Genomic DNA, 16,150 nt, shown 5'->3' on the forward strand with positions numbered 1-16,150 from the left:
CCAATGAAAAAGCTGGAAGGTCAAATCCCACCAAATAATCTAACAGATGAGAAGGATAAGTATAATGGAATTGATGACAATACAGCTAAAGTCTCTTTAGTAGATGCTATATATATACATGTTGGGTTCTGGTCTAAGCATGAATTATCTCAATCTTCACAACAATATTGAGGAATATATCACTACTATACCAAAAAAGAAACAAACTTAGATGTTAACTTGTTTAAGTCACAGAGCTAGTAAGTGGTACAACCTAGGCATGAATCTTGACAGTTGATTTCATAGTAATTAGAGAGATAAAGAAACATTGATGTGAGAGAGAAACATCGATTGGCTGCCTCCAGCATGTGCCCAGACTGGGATCAATCCACAACCTGGGTATGTGCACTAACCAGGAATCAAACCTGCCACCTTCTTGGTGCACAGGACAATGCTTCATCCCTGAGCCACACTAGCCAGGGTGAGGTCAACTATTTTAAAACAATATAATAACGATAAACATTCAAGCAGTTCTTACCTCTTCAGGAAGTTCACTGTACATGGTTTCAGAGGTAGACAACAGAAATATAGGTGAAAACGATGGTATATCTTGTAGCAAAGTCAGAAAAGTTGCTCTCACAGTTTCACTAACAGCTTCCCACCAATCACCAATGTGAGGCATGTAAACAATACTAGGTACTGTTCTTCGAGCTTCACGAAAAATCTAATTAAGGAAAAGAATGGAATTAAAAATTCAAACTGATATTGATCCCAAATATCTAAAGTCTACCCAGTAAACCCCAAATACAAAAATGTGTCAGACCTGTTATAGTAATTCTTTTCAGCCCAAATATTTAAGTTGTGCGAGGTCTGATGCACAAGCCATGCAGTTTCTATCTACCCTTGCCCCACCTAAAGTATTTTTCGCCATTTTATTATTCCTATTCAGTAGATATTAATAATATAAAGGTATCAAACTGTTCCACTTATCTATAAAATATGCTGCAAATGAAGAGATAAGGATGTCACTACGTCAGAGTGATATCAGTAAGCACAAAAAAAGGAAGACATAGTTTACATGTTTGTGCACATTGGCTAAAATCACTAAGCATATGAAATAAACATTTTAAACAAAATGTACCACCCTAGACCTAAAATTAACGTACTACTGCTGAACCACTTCTTCACCTCCCTAATTTACCTTAATTCAATCTTCAATTCAAAATGGTCACAAAATGCCCTGGCATCTCTAACGAGCAATAAATACTATATATTAGCACAAAACTCTGAGACACTCTGTCAGAAAATACAAGATAAAGTTTCCTTAGGTATTAAAAAGAGTCCTATTGTAGCTTCAGCCGCAGTCTGCCAAAAAACACCAATAAAGAACAGGTTGACTATCAGTAAGCTGCCAAGCATAACTACAACCATTTACATATACGTCAACAACAGCTTAAGAGCCCATCAATAAATTCTCATAGGTTAATATGACATCTCTAAGATTTTTAACAAGTGTAAAAATAAGTGCAAAAATCTCTCTTTCTTCAATTTAGAGAATTCTATTACTAAAATTCTCTATTTTTCCTTATTTTAAAACGCATATTTCAATTAACCTATATAATGTTCAAGATACAGAAATAAGAATTTAGTATTTAAAATGATTAGGATTAATAGAAACGTTTCTAAGAATCAAAAGGATTATTTTTCTTAATGAGGAAGCCTACCAGTTGCATGAATTTTTCAAATATTACATTTTACACAGTTTTAAACCTCCTGTATAAAATAAAATATATTGCCAATTTAATAATAAACCAGATGAAAGATGCTCAAATAAAATGCTTCCCCCAAATTGGAAATGTAGATGTTATGATCACTCACATCAAAAGTAATATTTGCTCCTTCCCTTCCTTTAACATTTGCATATCCACCAATCCAGAACAGTTGTACAGTACAACTCCTTCAGGACTCAAATTTTGACCTTTTCTGCAAACACGCACCCTCTTATCCTGGATCTTGAAAATCCAAGGATTATTGTTTTCCAAAGTTCTTGTAGAAGATTCATAAGAGAAAAACAAGCATAAATATCGGCAAAATGAAGGAACCACACAGCAGCACAAAGGCAAGTGAGGCATTTGATTTAAAAAGGATTATTAGATGCCACCCAAATTAGGCATGATGTGTGAAGACAGTGACCGACGCCTTTGTCACTTTCCAGCTCCCACTCTGTGCTGGTAACTAGGGAGAGTCAGCTGGGAGAGAAAGATGATTACATGGAAAAGACTAACAAGCTATATAGCTTACTGAGAAACCTCACCAAACTAGCTACCTAATTCAATCATGCAAGTACCACGTGCGCAGGAAGATGAGAAACCAAAGCCTTTTTAAAAAATGAATTTTGCCTTTCATTCTAGTACTTGTAGGTTAGGTTTTCTTGGAAGATGTGTTGAGAACACCTAACTGCTAACAAGTGTTAAGAGTATGGGCAAAGCAACTCCAGATTAAGGGATAATGAACACTTTACAGAGCCCGGAGTTCAATAATGCTGTACTGTAGTGTTTTAAACTTATTTGCAGGGCTGAACTAGATATATATATAAGCATCACCAACACTAACAGAGTTGAGGGTTTTTCAAAAATTTTTCTCCTAAGCCTTTAGAGAAGAAGCATCTTTAATTTCTAGAAAAATTGAACAGCACTACTAAAACAAGTTTTCTTTTAAATTCTTTGCTCCATGGTATCTCAGAGTATTAAAATAAACTTTCATATTTTCTTTAAATATATATTCAATCTGTTTTAATACTCCATTTTCATAATGAAAATTCAAAAGGTGCAAACTCTGAGAAAGTATTTAAAATTTCAGGAAAAAAAGTGTAATCCTATTGTGACTTTTCTATAATGTAAAAACAGCTCTTCAGCAATTTGCTGGTAAAGTTGTGGAATAAGATACATTCTGTGAAACCAATTAAACAGATAATTCCAAGTAGAAAAATAAAGCCTAGTTTTAGTGAAGCGGCAACTGTCTTGGGAATAAGTGATGCCATTTGATAACTAGAAAAATACTCACCTACAGGGTGTCTTGGATTGGTGGATGTGCAAGGTGTAGTAGAAAACAGAAAAACTGTTATAGAGAAAAAAAGACAGTAGGCCAAATTACTGAACCAACCGTTTCAAAACACCTCTGACATGACCAGCACTCTTGCACAAATAAAATGAACAAACATCAGTGTATGGGGAACTGTTCATTTTGATTCTTTAAACAATATACTCCATTTCCTTCTGGCCTCTTCTTGCCCCCAGATAGCATGGTCCCTTATATAACATAGTTTTGTTTCTTTGTTGTTGTTTTTTTAAAAAATCACAAACTACTTCCTCTGAATATTAAAGATATGAAAGGCAAAAATCAGGCCACTGAAGTTAGAAGTACCCATGTAAGGAAACACTAATAATATAAACTGCATCTATAGTCCTTATCATCTCAAAAGCTAGACTTTCAAGTCAGTACTTTAGCTGCCAAAATAAAATGTTCAGGGCACAAAAATGTACTATATTTTAAAAATTAAGAATAGACAGCCCAGCTGGCACGGCTCAGTGGTTGCGCATCGACCTATGAACCAGGAGATCACGGCTCAATTCCAGGTCAGGGTACATGCCCGGATTGTGGGCTCGATCCTGTGTGGGGTGTGCAGGAAGCAGCCGATCAATAATTCTCTCTCATCATTGATGTTTCTATCTCTCTTTTCCTTTCCCTTTCTCTCTGAAATAAATAAAAATATAATAAATACATAAAAAGAATATACAGCCCATGCCATTTCCTTCAGAATGTGAAAACTAGAATAATTTAAAAACAAATATAAATGAAACAGAAAGCTCCAAGCCAGTACAGCTTTCACTTTCCTAAAAGGAGCTGTATAAGAGAAAGGAAAACAACTTTTTGTCATCAATAAACTTTCAGAATTTGTTTTGATCACATTTACAGTATTATGAATGTGCTAAATTGATACAACGTAAGTAAAAGAAAAGTCTTGGGGGCTAAAATATTCTCAATTTTTATAAAAATTTAAAAGCACTGCTAAAATAAATTTAATGCCTTATACCATGTTATTACAAAATATTAAAATAGATATCTATGTTGCTGATATTTTTACTCCATATATATCATTTTACTCCATTTATATTCTATTTACCTAAGATTTATTGAGCACCTCTGTGAAAATAAGGCACTGTTTTGGATATGAAGATTCTGGAATGAAGAAATAAAGTACCAGTTTCTTTCCAAGCATACAAAAATCAGCTTGTTATAAAACACAACTATACTAGGATTTCTGAATAATAGTTATAATACCAATCAACTTGTTATGAAAATTAAATCGCCCAAATTTCTTTTCTGGTATTTTCATTGCCTAAAAACTTCAAGAATTTTTATAAATGTGGTACATTCTGGACCGGTATGATTTAATTTGTTTACAATTCAAAACACAGAAAGCCATGTACACAAACACAAGAGTATCCAAAGTATACACAGACTGCTAGGAAAAATCCAGAAACCCTTATGCACAAACACACGAGAATCCAAAGTAAACACACAGGTAAGTATATTAGTTCCTTAATGCTACTTAATCAAAAAGGATTTCCTCTGAGCATTTCCAGATACCTTTTCTTTCTGAGGCAAGAAAAATACTAAAGTTTTCACCTAAAAAAAGACCTTATTAACCATTTAAAATGATATGCAACATCATATAGGACCCAAACGCCAAAGCTTTGACAGACCATATATAAATGTATCAATTCAATCATACTTCTGTATTAATGAAAAAGATAAAATACAGCACAATCATCAATCACTTTTTGCCTAAATCAACAATAGAAATAATACAAAAGGCAACAAAATACATTTGAAGATGTCAGAAAAGGGAAATCATAGTTGTTATTGTTGTTTTTAAGAGTGTTAATACAGGTAAGTCTTTTACTACAGACACTAACATCTCTGGCCTTGTTTTAGAATTCAATAATCAATCGTGAACTTAATGAAACAACTATAAACCTTCCAGGCTACACCAAGGTTTTCCATTCCCCTTCTACAGCCTTTGGAAGACTATGAATTACTCAGTTAACATGTACACACATACACACACACTTCCATTTTGTGAACTCTGGCAATTGTTTCAGTAATAAATGTCTAACTAGTATCCAGTGATCAGCAAAAGTACTACATTTCCCAAAGTGGGATCTACTGAAGACCTAGAATAGTAACACCTGGGATATTTAAAGTGAAGATTCCTAGGGTTCACCACAAATTTAATGAATCAGAATCTATGGGTGTGGAGCCAGGGAATCAGAAAATTTAATAAGCATGCCCAGAAAATTCTTATGCTCACTAAATCTTAAGAAACAATGAGAAAACTCTACAGCAGACACTAACTCCTCTACTATTTTTCACCCAGTTAATAATATCAATCAATCGTTGAGACAGTCAGAAGAAGAGAAGGAAGTTTTGTCATACATATGCGTGCATGTGGATATATTTTAAGAACAGAGAATTAAACATGATTCCCACAGTATAAAGGCCCTGGCCAAGTAGCTCAGTTGATTAGAGCATCGTAGGGTATGCCAAGGTTGCAGGTTTGATGCCTGGTCAGGGCACAATCAACCAATGAATGCATGAATAAGTGGGACAACTAATGGATGTTTCTGTCTCTCCTTCCCCTTCCTCTCTCTCTCTTTAAAATAAGAAAAAATTTAAAAAGGAAATATCAAGTAGGGCTCTTCCCCTTTCCATCTTATCATACATATAAATAAAGCCCTTCAAAGGTGATTTAGAACTTCTTTCCTTTACGATTACCTTTCATGTTCATGTTACAGTATTTAGTAACCAATTTTATTTTTTTAATGTTTTTACTGATTTTCAGAGAGAGAGAAAGGGAGAGGATAGAGAGATAGAAACATCAATGAGAGAGGAACATCATCAATTGGCTGCCTTCTGCACACCCCCTACCGGGGATCGAGCCCAATACTCAGGCATGTGCCCTAACTGGGAATCAAACTGGGGAACACTTGGTTCCTGGGTTGATGCTCGACTGCTGAGCCACACCAGCCAGGTTTTAGTAACCAATTTTATATTAAGTATGTTAGCGGCTGGGGAAAAGAGCACAGAATAATGATTAGCCACAGACTGAACCCTTATGTTCCACATTTATTTAGAGATAATCTTGCCTATAGGAGGACTAGCTCCCAAGAGAAGCAAGGCAAAAGAGAAGAGAAGAAAGGAAAAATAGGACCGAAGTATAGAGAGAAGGGGTGTGTGTTTAATCTTTCCAGTATTTCAGCACCTGACTCATGCTCTCTCTTCCCAAAGACTTATACCTAACTTATACTCAGGTTTGCCAATCTCTACAAGTTAAGAATAAGTTCCTCAGTTTCATCATATAATGATGATTTTTTTTTTAAAGACAGTATTAGGTTCATGAATTTAAAATAATTTTAAATAAGCACTTAAGATACAAATAGAGATTAACCAGGACATTTAATCTGGTCTCTGGCCAGTGTTCAGAGGAAGTCTGAGCTTCTACTACCATGACTGCAAAATTCTGACTCAGTTCCTTGGCAGACTGGGCCATCCAGTTGTTGGTCACTCAAAAATAAGCTCTACTTCTAACCCAGGAGCCTCCACGTGAAAGCAGAGATGAGATGTCTTGGTGTATTAGATGCAATGTAATACAACCAAAACAATAAATACTGTCTTTTTGTTGTTTTCTACTACCAAGTGACACCTCTCTTTATCCTCTCCACTCACATGACAAAGAAAAAAAAAAAAAGTAGTAAGAGCCAAGAAATATGAGAGACTAAAGAGCATGCAGTTAGAATACCAATTTAGCCCAATGGTGCCAACTAGGATTCAGGAAAAATAGTTCTAGGATCCCAGTAATATCAACATGTAGTTTACTACAATGCTTCCTAAGTATTTCCTTACTTAATATTAAGCCAGAAATGTTTGTAAATATGTACACATACTAGCCTTAAGGAACAACAGACAGAATACCCTCTCATTTTGAAAATATTCCTTTCTTTTGTATAGATTTTTTTTAATGTACATACTTTATTTTTTCTTAAAATATAGTTGGCATACAATATTAGTGTCAGGTGTACAAAATAGTGATTCAACATTTATCTATACATCTTATGAAGTGATCTCCACTTTAAGTCTAGTAACCATCTGTCAATGTACAATGTTCTTACAATATTGTTGACTATATTCCCTATGTTGTACATTATATGCCTGGATCTATTTATTTTATAACTGAAAGTTTGTGCCCTTTTTTTTTTTAGAGAGAGGAAGGGATATATATAGAGAGAAACATTGATCCGTTGCCTCCCATATGCGCCCCCACAGGGAATCAAACCTGCAAACTGGGCATGTACCCTGACTGGGAATTGAACCCGCCACCTTTTGGTTTACAGAACAACACTCCAAGCAACTGAGACACACCGGTCAGTGTGAAAATGTTCCCCTTTCAACGTGATTCTATCTTGTTTGATTGATACTGTCAAATATACATATAAAAAGAAAAATAATATTCCAAGCAATGCAGCAGAGTATAAAATGAAATGACCAAATTTATCCATTTTTCCAATCCTTCAAATTCCTTCCCCCATGCCAAAGCAATTAATATTAACAGGTGGTTGTTGCTGTTTGAGGGGAGGGGGACGGCGGTATTCGTAGATAAACTCTCCACTTATATATAAACATGGATACAGCATTTTTAAGGCTTTTTTTACATAAAGAATATCATACTTAGATTGATTTAAAACTTGCTTTTTCACCAATATCTCCTTCATCTTTCTATATCAGTCTATGTAAGACTACCTCAGCATTGTTAATGGCTTCACCGTATCCCTCTGTATGTGAGAATATACCATAACTTATTTTAGCCAGTCTACCATTAAAGGACATTCAGTTTGTTTCTTTTGGTCTTATTTTGTTTGGCAATTTTACACAATGCTGTCATGAATATCCTTGTTCACTCAGCAGTGAATACTTACAGCTAATATACCTTTAGGGAAAATTCTTTAATGTAAAATTCCTGGGTCAAATGGTAAATGTACTTGAAATTTTAAAAGACAGTGCCAAACTATACTCCAAAATCATTAAATAAGTTCACATTTCTACTAGCCATGTCTGAGTGTCCCACATCTCCAATGCTCGATGTTATCAAGCTCTTTATATTTACAAACCCTACAGTTGTTTTAAAATGGTATTTCATTGCTTTAATTTGCATATTTTTTCACTCACAAGTGAGGCTAAGAATCTTTTCAAATTTTTATTGGTTGCTTTTTCTCTTCTTTTCCTCCCTATAAATGGCATGCTCCAATTTTGCCAATTTTTATATTAGGTTAATATTTCTTCTTACTGACATTAACTTTTTTTTATGTTTAGGAAACTTGTCCTTGACATGTATGTTAAAAATATACCTACCAGATTATGTCTATTAATTTTATTTAAATGATTTTTGGCCATGTGTAATTTAAAAATTTTATAAAGTCAAATTTGTTCATATCTTTATGTTTTCTGGATTTTGTTCATTGCTTAGAAATCATTTTCCCATATCCAAGATAATAAATATATGACCTTGTGAATGCTCATTAACAGTCCCACTGACAATCTAGAATTTGTTTTGGGGTTACAGAAAAAGGTAGGAAATCCAGTTTTGTTTTGTTTTGTTTTGTTTCTTTCTCCCTTAATGAGCCAGCCAGTTTTCCAACACCATTTATTAAATAATCCATCTATTCTACCTATTGATGTTAAATAGCATCATCATTACTATACAGGCATAAATGAATTCTCTCTTTTGTTCTATTACTTTGTCTATCTATCCCTACACGGGTACAAATTCTTTACTACTCTATTACATCTATTAGTTCTATTACATCTTTATTACTCTATTACATCTATTAGTTCTATTACATCTTTATTACTCTATTACATCTCTTTGGAGTCTGCCCAGCCATTCATTAACTGTGAAAAGAGCTGCTAACATCTGTTGGGTACTATATGCTAAGCTTACTGAATAAGCTTACTTTAATAATCACAAGCAACTCCCAACCCCCCAAAATATCACAACTTAGGTGGTATCGTTATTTTCATTTTACAGATAAGTAAGACTCAAAGAGGTCAAGCAACTTGTACAAGGCCACAACAACCAATAAGCAAAGTAGCAGAGATTTTTATCTGTGCAATTCGAGTTCAGTCTACACTTTGAATCATAGTATATATTAAAAACAAAGTGTGTCTTTCATTATTTCAACTGTCTGTCCTCCTCAACTGAATTTTAGATATCTTGCTTTAGGTGTATCATCACCGTTTTTATTGATTTCACAGCTTTCCTTCTTTTACTATACTTTGGAACAGTTTAACTATCATCAAAATTAACTTATCCTTTAAGATTAAAAGAATTCACCTGTGCCCGACCAGCATAGCTCAGTGGTTTAAGAACCAGGAGGTCACGGTTCGGTTCCAGGTCAGGGCACATGCCCAGGGCTGTGGGCTCGATCCCCAGTGTGGGGAGTGCAGGAGGTAGTCGATCAATGATTCTCTCTCATCACTGATGTTTCTCTCTCTCTCTCTTCCTCTCTGAAATCAATATATATATATATTTTTTTTTTTAATTTTTTTTTTTAATTCACCTGTGAAACTACCTGGATTTAGTTCTTTTTTTTTGACAACCAATTTCTTCTTCCACAGCTAGTGTTTTGTCTGTTTGGCTTCTCTCTTCTCTGGGGTCAATTTTGTTAATTTATATTTTCCTAGTAAATCACTCGAATTTAGTTTAAATGGTACTGAGTAATTTTCTTACTTGCATACAAAGCTACAATAATTTTGTCTCACTATATAAAAAAATATGAGCAAATATATAAATCAACATTATTGGAAAACACAGCAAGAATGAATTAAATGTATAAAACTTGGAGCAAATTACTGGTATACCATTTTTTATTCAGAACATGAATGTTTTTGGGGAGGGAACCCTTTAAAAAGGGCTTTTTAAGTAGTGAAGTGCTGCTAGGGTGTTCAAACCCACAGAACTAAGTAAGAGAAATTAAATCAACACTATGAACTTTTAAAATAATATTTTTAGAATGTTTAAAAAATATTTCTTGCTACAAAGGTACGTAATAGTTTTCAGTAACATAGTATATGTATTAAATATTTATAAAATGTTACTGAAATAAAACAGTAAAGTTGTTTGCAATGCTCTTAAGTGTTACTACTCCAGTCATCTAATCTCTAAAAGTAGGATAAATATCAAAGAAGAAAGTGGCACTCCTCTCTCTAATCCTATGTAATAAAAGCCTAATATGCTAAGTGTCCAGTCGTCTAGTCAGCCGTTCAACCAATCAAAGCATAATATGCTAATGATATGCTAAGGACGCTCAACCACTCGCTATGACATGCACTGACCACAAGGGGGCAATCAACCGGTCAACCAGTTGCTATGATGTGCACTGACCAGCAGGGGGCAGACGCTCCGACCGGTAGGTTAGCTTGCTGCTGGGGTCCGCCCGATCAGGAATGAGCAAGACAGAATGGACACATGCTGGAGCCCTCCTGTGGTCCCTCCCCAGCGGCCAACCTCCCGCGTCTCTCCCCGGCCCCAATCATGTACCAGTGGAGTCCCTCGGCCTGGCCTGCACGGATCGGGCTGAAACCAGCAGTCTGATATCCCCTGAGGGGTCCGGGATTGCAAGAGGGCGCATGCCAGGTCAAGGGACCCCACCAGTGCATGAATCTGTGCACTGGGTCTCTAGTATGCATATAACATCTTTGGTTAATCTCTTCCTGCCCTACACTCTCCCCACTTGCCTCTGAGATTCATCAATCTGTTCCATGTTTCCATGCCTGTGCAGTTGAGCATCTGCACCCTGGTGGTCAGTGCACATCATAGCTACCAGTTGATGAGTCAGACACTTAGCATATTAGCCTTTTATATATATAGATAATTCAAACATTCAATGAGCACTTCCGATGCTGCACTGTGTCAGAGATACAGAAATGGTGAAGACACGATCCCTTGGCTAAAAAAAACTTATTCCCCTAACCTCTAGTTATAACATGACACACTTATATAAAATTCATAGTTATATATTAGAACCTCAAGTAATATAAACAGTCTCACTAGAACTTTGTTTCACAACTTAGCAAATATAAAGTAGTTGAAAATCAAATATCACATTTCTAGATAAATGTTAAGTCTTGGCATCTCAAATTGGGTATCATTTCCCTTCCTATAAGTACAGAGATTTAAGTCTAGAAAGGCTCTGAAACCATGGCTTTGAAAAGAAGGTCAGAAAAAGGCAAAAGAAACTCCCTTTCTACTCCATTTAATTAAACTTTAATACAAGAAACAGGATATTAAAATTTCAGAAATGAATGAAGTATCATTGTAAAAACAAGCTCACTTTGAAAAACATTACACATCAAAAGGATTCTCTACCTTAATATTATGTTAACAAATAAGCAACAAAAAGTTAATATTCATATTATTGTTCTTTGAAAAAATGTATCTATTAACACTACCAAGAAAGTTGCAACTGCTCTGACAAGGTACACACCTACCTGTGCACATGATTCTTCAGGTGTTTTGGCACTAACTGAATAAAGTGCTGGCAGATCTAGTCTGTGCACAGAGAATTTTTCTAGAGTGTGCAAAAGCGCTGGAGCAAGATGAGAAGTTTGACCTGAGCCTCGTTCTCCAGACAGCAATAATCTTGGCCTGTAAGAGGTTGGCTGATGATATGGTGACCTGCAATACATGTAAGACATAATAATTATTTTGAAACCATATACTCTGTAGATCAATATGAAATATTAGGCAATATATTTACATTAAAAGAATATAACTCCAAATTAATAGAACTTCCCTATCTTTATTTTTTAAGTAAAGTGAATCATTTTTCATTAATTAGTTTTAAAATGTTGATCTCTCTGACCATAATAATAACCAAGAGGTAAAAGTATAAAAACCCCTTCTAAAAAAAGTAAAAATATATTAACTTGGAAAATGTTTCAGACACTGTGTGATTTAGTTATTATCGATCCATGGTCAAATGTTAAGAATCCCACTTCAACAAGGAGGTACATCTGAAGATTACCCAAAATACAGGACTTTTTATTAATGGTTAAAATGTTAAATTGTATGTATTTTTAACCACAATTTTTAAAATGGGGGGGGGGGGGTAGGACTTTTTCTGTGGCAGCAAATTTTGTTTCTAGGCTAATAGAAACTGTTTTTACCCTCAAATATGACATCTAAAGCCCTACACTAGAGAAGGTAGGTTTACGTAAATACATTTAATGAAATTCAAATAAATAAAACAAATTCATATACAATCACTATAGGTAATGAAGTAAATTCTAAGCAATGCAATAAGCAAATAAACAGAACTAATGGGAAGAAATAGAGAAAACACTGTTACTTGAAAAAGATGATTATGTACTAGAAAATCCAAGAGAATCATCTAATAATTGTCAGACTCTACCAGCAAAGTATTAAGACAAAAGATGAAAACAGAAAGGCAAAATGATTTCCTAAATACCATCAAGAACCAATATAAAAAAAGAAATGAGATCCTATTTACAACTGCAAAAACACAAATGGCAAAACAAACATTATAAGAAAAGTATGAAACAATATAGAATACATCATGAGTCTGATTTTATAAAGATGTCAATACATTTAAAAATTCAAATCAAAATCCCAAAAGAATTTGAGAGAGGGAGATTTCAAGCTTATTCGCCACATTATCTGAAAAAAATAATCAAGAAATTTTTGAAAAAAGATGTTAGGTCCAATTTTACATTTAAACCTGTTTTAGTAACAAACACTTCATACAAATTTATCATTTAACTTTATTAACAATTCTGTGAAATACAGAGTTTCCATCTATTAAATAGATGAAGAAACCAAGGTTCAGAGAGGTTAGGTATACGATTGTACAACACAGTGGTGACAGATTTCAAATTCTCATTCAGGCCCATTTAATCGCAAAGCCCAAGCTCCCAACCACTATGTTAAGATGTGCCCTACTTTCTACTGAAACATATTACAGAACATAATAACAAAACAGAATGTAGAATACACCAAGGAAAAGTAACACAGAGCTGTGGAAGATAATAAGCAACCCAAGAAACAAATCATAGTAACTGAAAGAATTTTACATAAAAGCATAAAAAAATAAATGGAACGGGGTGAATTACAAAATAAATGTTTAAAATAAGGAGTATTCAGATCCTCATTTAAAGGAATAAGTAAAATGAATTCTCACACAGAAACAAAAAAAAAAAACCAAAAGATACATATATCTAATTCATACAAATTTTTAAACTTTTATAATTCAAAAATTACAACCTGAACCAAATGGCAAACAACCAAATAAGACCAAGAATTTGCCATTAACAAAAATGGTTCTCAGTGCATAAAGAGGTGATGTACATAGAGTTAATAAAGAATAATTTCGTGGGCACAGAATATAAGCAGATCATTCAAAAAAAGATGTAAATAGATAATATTTTTTAAATGTTCATTCATTTAACACTTGGAGAATGCTTCCTAAGCTGAATGTGTTGGCCCTACACATTCCAATAATACCACTGTTATCACAGAGCTCATGCCTGAATGGTACTTAGTGGAAAAGGGATATACATAAATTATTATAATACAGTGTGCTTAACAAGCAGCACTGTTTAAGACTCATAGAGAGACCCCAATTAAAGACTCATAGAAGGCTTTCCTGGAAAAGTGTTACCAAAGCACAAACCCAACAGACAGGAGGCAGAAAAGATGAATACCGAGAGATAACAACAGGATGTGCAAAGGACCAGAGGCTAAAAAGGCCTTGGCCCTTTGAGCTAATGAATACAGTTCATACAGCAGCTTCTCTTAAGATTTAGGGCAATGCAGGTGTAAAGGTATTGGGGGGTGGGGGCTTAGGAAAGGGAAGTGAAAAGGAGAAATGCTATGAAGGGTTTTGTAAACCATGTTGTAAGTTTGGAATGTTCACTGAAGACAATGAGAAACCATTAAGATACTTAAGCAGGGGAAGTGACATAATCTCACACACGATTTTGGAAGATGACTCTAGCCCAGTATGTCAGTATAGGAAAGGATTTTTAAAGAAGGCAAAACAGGAGGAATTGTGACCTGTTAGTGGTTTGCTATAATAATCCGAGCATGAAAGCTTAACGACAGTCTAGACAAGAATAGTGTTAGAGAGGTGAGAAAGAACACCCTAAGATGAGACTTATTTAGTCAGAACTTTGTCATTGACTAGATACAGAAGGAAAGAAGAGGAAGCTGAGAATGACATCCAATTCTAGTTGGACAACTGAACAAGTGGTAGCTCACAGGACTCAAAGGAAGAGAAGGGGAGACATAGTCCAGTATATCCTAAAAGATCTATGGCACAGCCTGGAGGGGTAGCTCAGTTAGTCAGAGTGTCATCCCGATACAACAAGGATGCAGGTTCAATCCGAGAAACAACCAATGAATGCATAAATAAGTGGAACAACAAATCAATGTCTCTCTCTTTCCCCTTCCTCTCTCTCAAATCAATAAATAAAATTAAATATCTATGGCACAAAAAAGGAAGATAGGCAGCTGGAAAGGGTCTAAGGCTTAAGGGTGATCTAGCTTTGAGAAAGACGTAGTGGTTATTAATAAATGAAAAAATTATGAAAACATAAATAATGAAAAACAACTTTTATCTGTTAATCAGATGAAGAAACCAAGGCTCAGAGAGTTGGAGTGGGAAAAAGTGCAATTTCTCAAAATTCAATTTGGCAAGTATGTCAAATACATACAATTTGGCAAGTATAGCAACTTATCTCACTCCCAAAAACTCCCTTACCTCTTAGCATTCTCCATATTTTTTCATAGTATTTATCTTCTAACATTTTATTTATCTATTACACTTATTGTTCTTTGTCTCCATCTAAAATGTAAGCTGAATGAGAGCAAGGATCATAGCCCATTTTGCTCACTGACATATTCTAGGTACCTAGGACAACATGCAACACATGATGGGCACTCTGAATGAATGAATGAATGATTCAAATAAACAAGATGTTATTTCGTCTATTTGGTTGACAAAGATTTAAAAGGACAAATTGTACTCAGAATTGATAAGGATATAGGAAAAATATCATTAGTGATAAAAATAAAATTGGTACTACCTTTCTGGAAGCAATATAACAACTTGTATCATGTTTTTAAATATATACACCCTTTTACACAGCGATCACCGTTTTTAAAATTTACCCTAAGTTCTGAATCAGATAATGGTACAAAGATGAATACTTAGAAATTTGACTACCACAGCACTATTTATAAAAGAGGAAAATTGGAAACTTCAATTTTTATCAGTAAGGTTATATAAACTAAGGAACATCTAAAAAAATAAAGTACTGTGCAGCTATTTTAAAAGAATGGCATTAAATATACTGACATGAAATAACATTCCCAACATAATGGATAAAACAGCAAGATATATTAAAAACCGTACAAGGAGGATATAGTTTATATAAGGTATTATGTGGGTCTGTCTGTATGCACAGCAAGGGTGGTCACCAAAACTAACAAATATTACCTGCAGATGCCTGGGCTTTAATTTTTACTTTCTTCTTTATGCTCTTCTTTATTACTTGAATTTTCTACAGAGTATATCCTCTTTCTAATTAGAAAAAACAAAGCTATTTTCATTTGGGAAACCTCAGAAAGCTGTGTTTCTCATCCCCTTATGGCAAAATATTGTAAGAAAGTAAACTTATTTTCCATCATAAGGGTTTTCTACCAGATTGACAGACCTTAAATATCTTTACTTATATTTCATCTTAAATCTAAATTAAAGGTTTCAACACTGTTTTAGGAAACTATTCCCAGAAACAGAAACCCACCAGCAATGCCCAAGCTAATGTTATTGGAGACCAGAATTAAAGTCATGCTTTCTATGTGTCTAGCACCTTGTTTTTATTGGTCTGGCATGCTAACACACGTTGTTCAAACAAGAGGTCAAACCAATAACAAGCTAACCAAAAACATCGTGTAGCCCTTATTAAAGGCTTACATTCTAACATGTATATTTCTTAGAAAGTGTAAAAATATTATTGTCTAACCTACCCAGAA

General features: G+C 34.4%; 1 protein-coding gene across 5 annotated transcripts in view; it reads right to left on the minus strand.

Annotated features, from left to right (window-relative positions):
* ATAD2B (ATPase family AAA domain containing 2B) overlaps window positions 1-16,150 on the minus strand; it is a 129,429-nt gene that overhangs the window by 40,055 nt on the left and 73,224 nt on the right. For all 5 annotated transcript variants that reach the window (XM_079791804.1, XM_079791803.1, XM_079791806.1 and 2 more), the window contains 2 exons: window positions 11,587-11,773; window positions 518-703 (listed from right to left, as the gene is read on the minus strand). In XM_079791804.1, coding sequence (XP_079647930.1) covers window positions 518-703; window positions 11,587-11,773 — 373 coding nt within the window. The remainder of the gene's footprint in view (window positions 1-517; window positions 704-11,586; window positions 11,774-16,150) is intronic.

The sequence above is a fragment of the Cnephaeus nilssonii genome, assembly GCF_951640355.1.
Source record: "Cnephaeus nilssonii genome assembly, chromosome: 15".
In the NCBI taxonomy this organism is placed as follows: Eukaryota; Metazoa; Chordata; class Mammalia; order Chiroptera; family Vespertilionidae; genus Cnephaeus; species Cnephaeus nilssonii.